Source organism: Microtus oregoni, unplaced genomic scaffold, assembly GCF_018167655.1.
Source record: "Microtus oregoni isolate MIOR12 unplaced genomic scaffold, Mior012 000024F_ref0000369, whole genome shotgun sequence".
Taxonomy (NCBI): domain Eukaryota; kingdom Metazoa; phylum Chordata; class Mammalia; order Rodentia; family Cricetidae; genus Microtus; species Microtus oregoni.
Genome location: NW_024543083.1, coordinates 2148228 through 2161871, shown reverse-complemented (window position 1 = coordinate 2161871; position 13644 = coordinate 2148228). Strand labels below are relative to the sequence as shown.

Below are 13644 nucleotides of genomic sequence, written 5' to 3'. Positions count from 1 at the left end.
GAGCTGAAGGCTTTTCCAAGCTTCCCACTCCATCCCCAGCCAGGGTTTCTCTGTGTGGACCTATTTTTAAACCTTTAGCACAAGCCATACATAGCTTACACACTTGTTCAAATGAGAAATTGGAGCGCAGGCCCAAGTTGATTGAAATGATACAACAGTAGAGTTCAAACTTTAGGACACTGTAAAGCACTTCCTGTTTTGTACAGGGAGCAAAGCAATGGGCCAAACGGCATCTGACCCGGAAGAGGCCACGTCAAGGCTCTTCCACTGCATAGCAGTGGCAAGATCAGTCCCGATGACAAGAGGGCTGAGAATGTTCCTCCCTCCATACAATAGACTCCAAGTCAGAACCATCCCCAGCAGCTGACAAACGGGAAGGTTCTAAACAGAAACTCAGACAGGGACAGTGTTAGAAGTGGAAGAACGTGGCTACGGGATGATTGTCCCCACCCAGACCCGAAAGGACAACACTGAAGCTCCTGGCCCCCACCTCAGAGATCCAAGGGACTGACTGGTGAGTAATCTGAGTCGACATTCACAAACATTCTGCCCCCAGTGGAACTTGGAATTCCAAAGAAGCTATTTTTGAAGCACTCTATTGGAAAGGGCACTTTCAGGATAAACAGAGCTCTCTGAAGGTTGTCACCATCGTCAGTCTGTGTCTCTACCATACAGAACGCCAGTTCCTATAAAGTCCTCACTTTAAGGGTCTGGCGAGGAGAGTCAGCAGTGAGGAGTGTTGTCTGCCCTGTCAGGGGAAAGACCTGATGCCCCTTTCTGCCTTCTACGTGCGCTGTTGCATGCACACACCTGAACACACACACACACACACACACACACACACACACACACACAGTCTGACAACATGAAGCTGCAGGCTAACTGTGACATCTTCAAAGGTGATTATCAAGATGGTCTCTGGGGCTGGTAGTGTGGTTCAGTGGTAAGAGTTCATGCTTTCCATGCAAGAGGTCAGTTCAGACTGGGGTATGTATCTCTCTATAGGTATGAATTCTAACGACACAGCAACAAAAGCCATTCTAGGCAATACTAGGAACGTCTTAATTGGCAGTTGACATATTTTAGTCTTGAAGGTACTTGTATAGCAGGTTTTCTGAAGATGCTGAAGAGGGCAGAAATGGTTGGCTGGGGCAGGAAGAGCCTACAGGCAGTGTCTGGACGACACAGGACATGACGAAGTGATGGCGGAAATGCTGTTTTCCTGCCGCCATTACCTCGGCCACACAAGGTCTTCACTGGCTTCTCTACTCCTCGGCACTCTGAGACATCGACAGAGTTCACCCGACTACCCGTGTCCTGCTCTAGGCATGGCCTTTTATCTGGGAATGATGACAACTGTCTCCTAACACTGGAATTCTAGAGAGGCTGCTGCCGCAGGGCTTTGTGGGGGTTCTAGAGTTTACTTTTTTTTTTTTGGTTTTTTGAGACAGGGTTTCTCTGTGGGAGCCTGTCCTGGAACTAGCTCTGTAGACCAGGCTGGTCTCGAACTCACAGAGATCCGCCTGTCTCTGCCTCCCGAGTGCTGGGATTAAAGGCGTGCGCCACCATCACCCGGCTTAGAGTTTATTCTTGTTTTTCAAAAGTATTAAGGAAATACTTTAACTTTGTTCCTTCGTCAGGAGTATCTTTCCTACCTAAACTTATTTTCTATATCATGATGCTGTTTTGAAACTCCCTTTCGAGGTACCTGCATATCCGACTACTTTTTGATGTCCTGTAGATAGTAAATAACGGAGAAAACATCAGTGCAGAGACTCAAAAGCCGCAAAGAATCACTGGTATTGGTTTATATAAGAATTCTCTACTCGACTACTGTTCTGAGAAATTAATTTTCAACTTTTAAAACAAGCTTACAATAACTCCCTAAAACTTAGGAAGAACTGTTCTGGATGCTTTTATGTCGTGTCTCGGTTTCTTGGGGTGCCGCCTTAGCTTTTCAAAATGTTCTTTTGCTGGAAATTAAGGCTGATTTTGGATTTTAGGCTAATGCTGTAAGAAGAGATTTGGTCCAGATTTCATGTTAAGAATTAGTGTGATGTTTTATTCCTTTTGGCTTTTCGGAGGGCCCACTACCCAACTCCCAAATAAATCACACATGGAGACTTATTCTCAGTTAATGAATGCCCAGCTTTAGTTTGGTTCGTTTATTGTGAGCTTTTCTTAACTTACGTTATCCTATATACCTTTTGCCTCTGGACTTTTTTCTTACTTCTATATATCTTCCTTACACGCTTACTCTGTGGCTGCCCCTGCCATCCTCCTTCCCTGTTCTCTTGTTGCTCCACCTCTTCCTCCTATTTATGATTTCTACCTGCCAGCCCCGCCTATCCCTGCTCCTGCCTCATTATTGGCCGTTCATCTCTTTATAAACCATTGGGTGTTTTAGACAGGCAAAGAATCACAGCTTGACAGAGTTAAACAAACGTAGCACAACAAAAGCAACACATCTTTACATCATTAAACCAATGTTCCACAGCAGAAACAAAAAAGTAATGCACCTTAAAATATTCCCCAACAAGAAGTCTCAACATGTTTGTTAAAGTATTTATTATTTCACCTTTTCTCTCTTGTTGGATGTGTGTGGGGGGGGGTGTAATGCGCACATGTATGTAGGCATTCACATGCTCATATGCACACGCAGAGATCAGAGGAGGATGTCAGTGGACCTGTTCCTTTGCCCCTTGATTTCAAGACAGACTCTCCCTGAACCTGGGGCTAGGCTGATGGCCAACAAGTCCCAGTGATGCTCCTGTCTCTGCATCTGTCCACACACACACAGCACTGGGACGAAGCAACTATAATCATGGCCAGCTTTGTATGATCACTATGGGGACTTAAACTTTGGCCTTAGCGCTTACAGAGCAAACTCTTTTGCTCAGTTTCCACTGACCTTCAGTTGGCTTCTTAAATGAGGTGTACCTAGCTGACGCTGGCCTTTTGCTGTGTAGCTGAAGCTGGCCTTCAACTTCTATCCTTACGCTTAGAGTTCAATTTTATAGCGTGTATTTTTCTAGTCTCACCTTTACTAAACATTAGAAAATATGTTTCCAAGTTGGAGAAACATTTGCTCTCTTCTTACTTACATACAAGAAACCTTAGCTGAGCTTGTCTGGAAAAGGAGAAATCTTTTATGAAGCATTGTGGTGAGAGCTCAGCAACCACTCAACACGTGGAAGAAACAGGGTCCAACCCCAACACTAAACAGGAAAGAGCGGTAAAGTCTGTGCTTCTCTTGCTCACCTTCCTATAGAGACATTTAGAAAGGCAAAGCCTGCAACTGACTATAAAGAAAATAATTACATTCGATATATCACCAACTTAACCATGCTCTGCCCAAAACATCGTTCATCTTTAAAGGAGCCAAGACTCACTCTACCCCAATCCTAAGATTTAAAAACAAGTTTTAGTTCATTCTAACTGCAGGTTTAAGACTGTACGTAACAATGTCCTGGGGTCGAATTCACTGAAACGGTAGAGGAAACAATACAGTGACTTCTGGGGCTGAGCTATGTAATGTGGATATGCAAATTTGAGAGCTGTTCCCAATAACACACTAGCTTTCTACCCGTCAAGTTCCCCCAACATTTACATTTAAACTATTGGGAAATCAGATTCTCAGTGATTCCTGAAGTACCTAAAACACTGTGGAGCAAGGACAATGTCAAATGCAGTACCTTTTATTTAATGTAGCTGAAATATGTAGCATTAGATCGGGACCACAATGATAATTCAGAGCCATCACACACAGCCACACGGGACACGATCATTGCTCTGTCTACAGAACCTGGAGGTGTCGGTGTACAGGCAAACTGTGGTCCTTCCTGCCTTTCCCTAGGAGGATTCCTCCTGTGATCTGCACTTTCCAGTTTCCTACTAGATGCTCAAAAATCGAAATAGCACACATTCTTCTAAGGCAAAGACCAACAACAGCAGTCAAATTTCAAACTTTGGGAAGATATGTAAATTTTCCCCCAGCACAACACTGATAGGTTGGTTAATGATTGAGATACCACTATTGGCTACATCATAAAACCATCTTCCTGACATTGTCTCCCAAGGAATTGCAGAAAGGTGCCACCATGCCCAGCTTTCTTTCCAAGGGAAGTTTAATAACCATCCCTAAATGCAGGGTCACTGAAGAAACCTAGGACTCAACTCTCAGCACTGAGCACTTGTTGCCAAGTGCTCTTTTGGTTTTGTTGTTTTTAAACTGTACTTGGGTTGTGTGGAAGCCCGGAAATGTGAGCCCTTTTCCACGCTGACCAAAGGTCAGAGAGTTGGCACTAATCTCTAGTTCCGTCAAGGTAGTGCTTCTACCTCAAACAAAGGTCCCACCTAGATATAGAAAGGGAGCTCTGCTCTTTCAAGGTTATTGTCAACAGTTGTGGCTAAAAGCCAGCCCTTGTACTCCAGGAATAAAGAAGTAGACTATTCCCAAACAAGAGTCTAAGGATGTGACTGAGTTCCCTTTATGAAGATAACTTGGGATTCCACCCAGGGAGTGGTTTGCCTACAGAATGTTTTGGTCTAGTGTGTGAGCTTGATTTGTATTGTTCTAAACAGAATGTTTAACTATGGATGTAGCCCAATGTTCATTTCCTTGAATTATGTTAATGTACTCTTTTGTCTTACTCCTACTTTTTGGGGTCAGGCATATTTTAAGTATTTGGAAATTAAAAGCGGGAGAATTTTCAGTACTCACTGGAATTCCTTCCTGATACTATCCTATATGTTTCTCTGTTTTATTATTTTTATTTGCGACTTTGTATTCTTTACTATATATATATATTTTTTTTGTTATTTTGTTTTGCCTTGACTTCAGTGATGATACCATATTTTCTAAATCCCCACGCTTCTACCCTGGCAAGAGGTATTTTTATCGAGGCTGGTTCCCAACAGGGCTGGAACTCATTTGGGTTTATCTTTTTTTTTTTTAAATGGTAAACCTGGAGGAGGGGCTAAATTGAACAGATTGTGTGTGCTTGGGAGGGAGAGAAGGGGGAAGAAGGAAGAGAGGAGGGAGAGAAGGAGGGAAGAAGGAGAGAGGGAGGAGGGGGGGGGAGAGAGAGAGAGAGAGAGAGAGAGAGCGAGCGCGCACGCATGTGAGCATGCATCCCAGAAGTGGATGTGGACACCAGAAGATGACATTCTGGAGGAAGCTCTCCCCCACCAGAAGACCCCACCTGGTGAGCCATTTCCATGACCCTTGGTCAGCTGTTGAAGTTCCCAATAAGGCACAAGGTTGAAAACAAAGAAGCGGACCTGACAACTCCACTCCACCGAGTTTCTATACAGGCACAGCCCTGGTCCCCAGCACTGTGACGTCAAATGGCTGTTAAAACTCTGTGAGCCAAGAGCAAGCAGTTATAAACAGATTGAGCAGATAAACACTGGGTCAGGCTCATGATCTCATCTGGCAGCCCTGCTTATTTCCCATCCAAAAGTTCCAGCTGGGTTCTCATTAATCAGGGCCTTCCAACTACCTTGAGCAATAGGCTAAAGAGAAACCAAGGGAGAAAATTTCAAAAATGATAAGAAACATACTGACGTGGTGCCTAAGGGGGGTAAGGAAGACTGAGACAGGCCACCTGGAGACTTGCATTTGGGAGAAGTTTTGTTTAGTGGAAATAATTGACCCAGCTCACAAGCTGTATAAATATTAAGATCAAAAGTCCTAACTTCCACAGCTGTCAGGGAAGCCTGTGCACAGGAAACAGCACAGCAAATGCCTGACCAAACCCAAAGGCCATCTTCACGCTGCCTGGGATTCCTCCGGTACCTGGGTATCCATCCGGCTGTGCTGAAACACCTGATGGCTAAAAAGGTATTTCCTGGTGAAGGTAATGTTACAAATACTGGTGATGTTTCTATTAGCAATTTCCCTTAACACTTCAGAATGAAGTGCAACCTCACACAGACGAGGAACCCGCCACAGGACAAATGGACTGACGTCCCTCAATTAAAGGAGATTATGTGAAAGGCTGGAATCACTGCAGATAAATAACTGGTCACTACAATGTTTGCTTGAATGCCATAGTCATGAAGACTTCTTGATACCATTTTTGGCAGAGAAGGTCAGCCTGGTCTACAGAGTGAGTTCGAGGATAGTCATGACTACACAAAGAAACCATGTTAAGGGGGGAAGGGGACAGAAACAATCCAGTGTCCCTCAACAGATGAATAAATAATTATACCCATAAAATGCAGTGCTTACAGAGCTGGCAATACAGGTGAGTTAGTCTGGGCAAGGGCCAGTATTTCTAAGTGTGTGTGTGTGTGTGTTTTAAAAAAGTCGACAAGAAAAATTCTGCATATATCATACCAAGGAAAGAGGAGCCAGAAACACAACGAGAAAAAGAGAAACATGTCAACATTTATGATTTGTAACTTCAGGCAGCTAGGAAAGTAGACTAAAGGTGAGCAGGAACTGGGCACAGGACACAATGTCTTTCTGCTGGGGCAATGAAGGTTTCAGGAAATAGTGAAACTTGCACAACCCAGTGAGTTAGTGAATTAGACGTGCAAAGGCTGTTCAAATGGCAAGGTTTTGTGCTAACGTAGTTTCAAAATACTTAATGAAATCGTAATCAAAGCCACTGAAATGTATGGGGCATGAATTATTACAACAGAATTATTTTAAAGCCAAAAAAAAACCCCGTCAATCAGAGATCACACAGATCAATCACATTCTGAGAACACGCAAAGTACCGCCCTAGCTGAACTGAGATAAAACATACTGTCAATCAGAGAAGATGGAGGTCAATGAGTGCATTCGGGGAGTACACAGACTACCTCACTAGCTTAACTGAACGTAAACAGCGACGGTGAGGTGGATTAATATATCATCAGCTTGATTCTGTCAGACTTCTCCGGTTCTAGAAACCGTGTAGGATAAGGGGAGGAGAGACGCCCGATAAACGGCAAGTACTTAAGGGCCACTCATTTCCCACACCTTCACGGAACCCAGAGTAAGACCCTGCTCACCCTGGTGTTCTCCTTCACGGAACCCAGACTGAGACCCTGCTCACCCTGGTGTTCTCCTTCACGGAACCCGGACTGAGACCCTGCTCACCCTGGTGTTCTCCTTCACGGAACCCGGACTGAGACCCTGCTCACCCTGGTGTTCTCCTTCACGGAACCCGGACTGAGACCCTGCTCACCCTGGTGTTCTCCTTCACGGAACCCAGACTGAGACCCTGCTCACCCTGGTGTTCTCCTTCACGGAACCCAAACTGAGACCCTGCTCACCCTGGTGTTCTCCTTCACGGAACCCAGACTGAGACCCTGCTCACCCTGGTGTTCTCCTTCACGGAACCCAGACTGAGACCCTGCTCACCCTGGTGCTCTGAAGCCCTCACTGCCATCATTATTTATTGAAACAAGAATCCGACTAGGCAGCGATGACGAGGGCGAGGCGTGCAGTCACTCAAAAGACCCTGAACAAGCGTCCCACGCTGCTCGCGGGCTTCACCCTTAGGCCTGAGTGCCTCTGCTAACAATTTCCAAACTGGGGTTCTCACTTAACTGGGCTACCCTCGGATTAGCACTTTACCTTTCAAAAGCACAAACACATTCTTCAAGTCATGATCAGCTTTCTCATCCTCTTCCGTGGGCAGGGCTAACTATCCAAATGTGCTGGGCAAAGCAGGCTAGACAGCTCGCTGTTGTGTTCAGAGACGAAAGATGTTCCTACTCATGTGAATAATGGAACCATAGGCAATCGAAAGGGAAATCTGGGCTTGAGTGGTTCAGAGTCGAATTTGGGAGCTTTTCCTACAAAAGCAAAATATACTCCTTTCCTCTAGGGGATCATGAACAACCACAGGTCAGTGCTACCCAACAACCCGAGGACACTGTCTCGCAACACTGTCCGATCGACTGGCGCTCAGGCTGGATGTGGCAGGAAAGCCAGTGGCTGTAACAATCCACGGTCTGTTTGGGAAGGCTGACGCTAATGACTGAATTAGGCAGTGACCAAGACGAACTAACAAGGAAAGCTGCAAACACGGAAGTGGCGTGTGACAGTCGACTATTCTATACAAGGCACTTTCTGGATCAAGGTTTACATTTCTCAACAGTGGAACCAAACCAAATAATTACACCACTTAACTATTCTCCAGGGATCTGAGGGAAGGCTTCTTTGAAAAGAGCCTCAGCAAATGACACAAGGAGCGTTTTGCAAGAGCTGTGAGCCGTACATGTTTTTAACTCATCGATCACAAAAGACGATCCTGAAAAGGCCCAAGGGGTCAACACTCAGGAAGATGAACAGTAGCTCAATGTTAAGTACACTGCCATGATGGGCCCGTTTTCTTTACAGACAGGGTGACCAAGCTCCACGGCTGTTTGTCCTGGACAATGGGAAGCAATAGTCTATAACCGGACCCAGAAGTGTGGCGAGAAGCCAGGATGGAACAGACTGGACTAAGATGGAGGGTCCGACTTTGAGTCACCTCTAGCTCCGTCCACACACCATTCTTACTGAACCGCTCATCCCCCTGTAGGTCTGTTCCCCTAACTGTACTGCGGCAGACGTTTCTAAGGTGTATGGAAGCCCTAAAGCTACACATCAAGAGAGGGCAGGAGTAGCGCCTTTAATCCCAGCACTCGGGAGGCAGAGGCAAGGGAATCTCTGTGAGTTCGAGGCCAGCCTGGTCTACAAGAGTGAAGTGTGTTCCAGGACAACTAATGCTACAGAGAAACCCTGCCTCAAAAAGCAGAAAAACAAAATAAAACAACAACAACAAAAATCCCAGCACCATCAACAACAAAGACCATCAAGAAAGAAGTGAGCAAGACATTTATTTACAAGTCACCCTGAGCACAGCAAGCCAAGGCTCACTGACTCCGCCACTCCCCACCCACAACACACACACAAACACGCAGAGACACAGAATAAGGTTGCTACTATTCGAGGGATTTTTTTGGTTGTTGTTGCTGTTGTTTGTTTTTCGAGACAGGGTTTCTCTCTGTGTAACAGCCCTAGCTGTCCTGGAACTCACTCTGATGCCCAGGCTGGCCTCGAACTCACAGAGATCTGCCTGCCTCTGCCTCCTGAGTGCTGGGATTAAAGGAATGCACCACCACCACTCCACCCTCTCTGAGGTTCTTAGCAATTAACACAATGATTATGACTACGGGACAGGACGCTGCTACAAGGATTGCTGCCAGGGAGGAGAAAGGAGAGCCGGGCACAATGATATTAATAAACTAGATTCAAAAGTTCGGTGTCCTGGAGCTCACTGGCATGGGACAAATGGAACAGCCTTGAGCACCAACAAAAACGGAAATGGTATTTGCTGGGTTCTACTCGGCATGGCAAGGGATGCTCACAGCTTGACTATTGCCATTATTAAAACAGTAACTTTGTTTATGAGTTAAAAACCAAGATTAACACCACCACCATACCCCCGGAAGTGAGGAATGCTGCCTGCTCACTGATGGTATCACTGCAGAGGCAGGGGCACCAGAAATAAGACCCAGCACCAGGAGCTGCACTGGCCATTCCTTTCTTTTCAAGAACAATTAAGTCTGCATGGTTAGAATTTAAAAAAAAAAAAGAAAAAGAAAAAGAAAACCACGGCCTAACAGAACTGGTAGTTTTCATCTTTCATCTAAAGTTTAGTGATATTGAGAGTATTTTGCTTATATCAATATAAAATGCAAATTTATACAATGCATTTTGTAGAGGTGGCAATTGAGTCAGGGTCTTATACATGCTGGACACACGCTCTTTCACTGAGCTCCATAAATTATAACATTACAATATTCTATAATGTACTGTGCTTCACAGTCTAACGCTGGTGCTCAGTAAATAACTGGTTTACAGGTTGTCCTGTAGAAGGCAGTAATTCTGACCAGAGATCACTCACTCAACACAGGAAAAAATATACTGAAATCCTAAGATCCTGGCAGGTGCTTAACACAGGATAAATATATTTTGTTTCAAATTTTAAAAACCTCTCAAGATTGTGTCACCATTAGACAGAGTCAACATTCAGAAGGCTCCCTGAGTCTCCAACGTACAACTTTTCTTTCTTTTTGAGTGTCCCTCTATGTAGTCCTGGCTGTCCCAGAACTCGGGAGATCCGCCTGCCTGTCTCCCAAGTGCTGGGATTAAAAACATGAGCCACCACTACCCAGCCCATACTGAGGTTTTATGCCATGCTGGAGACCAATGCCAGCGCTTCCTGCGCTCTAGGCAAGCAACAGGGATACAGCCCAGCAACAACTCTAAAGAGGCAGGCACTGCACCTCGCCCCTTGCCTGTCAGACTATTCAAACAAAGGACCCAGGAAGTAGAATTTCTCTCAAAAGTCTCATAATGGGAAAGAAAAGGCTGTATTCTCAGTGCCAGCAAAGGGAGACTGTATTCCCAAAGAGACCGCAGAGTGCCGACAGTTTGTGACACCACTCGGAATCAAGACCGTGAGGGCACGGAAGCTGGTTGAGAGGGCCTCAAGTTTAGCAGAACTTGTGAGTTGCGTACACCACCTCTAGACTGCTCCTGAAAACTAAACCACATATCAGAACTCCAGAGATGGTGTTTGGTGGGGGATCGTTGATCCTACTTGTTTGTTCCATTTCCTGGTGTGGCTACACTGAACAAACCTCCTTTCTCTGTGCGGTGGACTGAGTAAGAATGGTCTTCATAAGCTCACATATTTAAAAGCTTAGGGAGCAGCACTATTTAAAAGGATTAGGATGCGTGGGATTATAGAAGGAAGTATATCGCTGGGGGTAGGCTTTGAGACCCAGACTCTCTTTGACAGCTGCCTCCAGTGTGCCATGCTTACCACTTAAGATAATGGATTAATCCTCTGAAACTGTAAGCAAGCCCACAATTTTTTTTTTTTTAAGAAATAAGAGTTGCCATGGTCATGGTTTTTCATGACTAAGAAATAAATTGGTACCAGGAGTGGGGTATTACTGTATATTACAAAAAAAAAAAAACAAAACAAAACAACAACAACAAAAACAAAACAAAAAACCCAAATGGTTGAATGCTTAATCAGACATCCTACTAGGAGCATAAAAGATAGTTCTAAGAGTGGCTTGAACTGTGGAGGCCCAGCTCAAGAGGTTTCAAAGGCGAAGAATGGCCTAGAGACCATTCTTGTGTTATTTTGGCAAAGACTATGGCAACTTTTTAAAATTTATTTATTTATTATATATACAACATTCCTTTCATGTATGCTTGCCAGAAGAGGGCACCAGATCTCATTATGGATGGCTGTGAGCCACCATGTGGTTGCTGGGAATTGAACTCAGGACCTCTGGAAGAACAGTCAGTGCTCTTAACCTCTGAGCCATCTCTCCAGCCCCAACTTTTTTTTTCTTTAACAAAAAAAAAAAAAAAAAAAAAAAAAAACTACCAGCAGTTAAATTGAAAAACATGGGATTAATGGCATTGACGAGACTTTAAGAGGGCCAAGTACTGACTGTGTTATGTGGTTATTAGTAACCAATCTTAATGCAGCCCTAGAATGAAAAGGAGGGAATTGGACCACAGAAATACAAACTGTGTAGTTTGAGGAGAAAAGGAGCACCAGGAAGTGTAATTAACGGGCCTAAGTTCAGTGCTTGAGGAGAGAAAAGGTTAAAGAAAAGCCTGATGCTAAATGGGATAAACTGAAAAGCAAGACCTCAGGGCAGGATCCCACCCAGCTGAGCTTCAAATTCGTGGGAAGTAAAGAAAACCTTAATCCATGAAGGAAATCATCAACAATGAGAGTGGCCCTCATTACTGACTCAGTAACTGAGTGGTCAGTCACCAGGGCATGGGACTCTATTAAAGGATTAGAAGGATTAAGAGATGTGGCCTTTGGAGGAAGTGTGTCACTAGCGGCTGGGATTTGAGGTTTCAAAAGCCCACGCCAGTCCCAGTCTCTCTACCTGCTGCCTGCAATTCAGGATATAGGTAGCCCTCATCCCACCATGTACCCCAAAAGGTGATAATGAAACCTCTGAAACCAATCCACTAAATGCCTTCTAAGAGTCGCCGAGGTCTCTTCACAGCAACAGAACATCGACTAGGCCTCTGTTTCACTATTACTTGTCTCTTTAGTAGCATGTGGGGGACAAGAAGCCCATGAAACTTGTTAGGGCTGCTGCAGCCCAGGCTTTGACACACCGAGACCTCCAGTAACACACAGGACTTCTAACCTACAGGGAATCTACTGTTTGCCATTACCTAAGAAAATGCACATAATCAGAGCAGTGCACACTTACAATCAGAGCAGTGCACACTTGCAATCAGAGCAGTGCACACTTAAAATCAGAGCAGTGCACACTTACAATCAGCACAATGCACACTTGCAATCAGAGCAGTGCACACTTACGTTCAAAGCGTTCTTTGCAGCCTCTGCTTCTGAGCGACTGTCGAAACTGACAAAACCTACAGGCTGAGGGAGAAAGAGAAAAACATCAAGAAAAAGAAAACAGAAATCACTGGCCATCTGTTTTCTAGGTCAAGGGTGGTGTCTAACTGAGGAGCTAAGATAAAGAAATGACCACAGGCAATGGGTAGAAATAAGAAAGCCAATCCCTAAGAATCAGGACCTAGTGACTTAACCAAATTTCTCAAGTGAATCAAAGGGATGGTGAGGGCAGTTCTTCAAGGACACAGCCAAGAATTTAGAGAATCGCTTTTGTAAAAAAAAGAAAAAAAATCAGAAGTGCTTGGAAGGTGTGAGCAGCAGTGACCAGGGGACAGAGGAGAATCTGGGTTGGAGAGACTCTAGTTTCCTAAATCAAATTCACTGTACCTCAGCTTCTTCGTCTTTTAAAATGCAAAGAGAAACCGAATCACCCTTTGGTTCACTGTAAGTGCAAGGAATATAATGACACAAAGGTAAACATCCCTGTGTTCGCACTGCGCAACCGAAACTACCAAATGAACCTTGCCAGAGCCAAAGCCATGCCTTTCCAAAGAGCTCAATTTACTCAGGCACGGAAGGACACTGCTCAGAGAAATGGGTCCCTTCCTTTATATCTTTCAATGTGTTGGTTGCCTCCAATTTAGTTCATTTCTGATACAGCACAAGTTAGGGGACTTGGAAGTGTTCAGCTTCAAAGGTAAGAAATGTTTAGCCAACCTCTGAGAAATAAGAATCACAGGGCCATCAGTTATTGCCTCTTCATTCGACACCTGCTGTGGGTTCCTCTGTGTTTTTACAGGTTCCATGCAGATAATACGTCTATAAACTACAAATATTCCATGAAGAGGACTACTCAATAATTGTGCATAGAGCTGGAGAGATAGGTCAGTGGCTAAGAGCTTTGACTGCTCTTCCTGAGGGTTTGATTCCCAGCACCAGCATCATGGCTCACAACTGTAGGCAACCCCAGTTACAGGGACTTATCCCTCTTCTGGCCTCTATGGGCATTGAATGGAGACATTAACATAAGAGCAGGTAAAACTGTCTGTCTGTCTAACTGTAAAACAAATAATAAACCTCAAAAAATTATGACTAATAATTTAGATGATATGTTTATTGAAGAAACAAATTAGTTTTACTGTAACTCTGCTGGAGGCACTATGACTGTACCTTCTCAATCTCAAAACTTCCAATCCACAGACTGTGGAATTATACACCATTTTCCTATACTAATTCCCAATCA

At 44.5% G+C, this 13644-nt stretch overlaps 1 protein-coding gene across 5 annotated transcripts in view; it reads right to left on the bottom strand.

Moving 5' to 3' along the window:
* The window catches only part of Rbpms (RNA binding protein, mRNA processing factor), a 146832-nt gene that overhangs the window by 64269 nt on the left and 68919 nt on the right, over positions 1-13644 (bottom strand). For all 5 annotated transcript variants that reach the window (XR_005976311.1, XR_005976312.1, XM_041673925.1 and 2 more), the window contains exon 4: positions 12363-12425. Coding sequence is in view for 3 of the 5 variants with exons in the window: in XM_041673925.1 (XP_041529859.1) it covers positions 12363-12425 (63 nt within the window). In the remaining 2 variants the exon portion in view is untranslated. The remainder of the gene's footprint in view (positions 1-12362; positions 12426-13644) is intronic.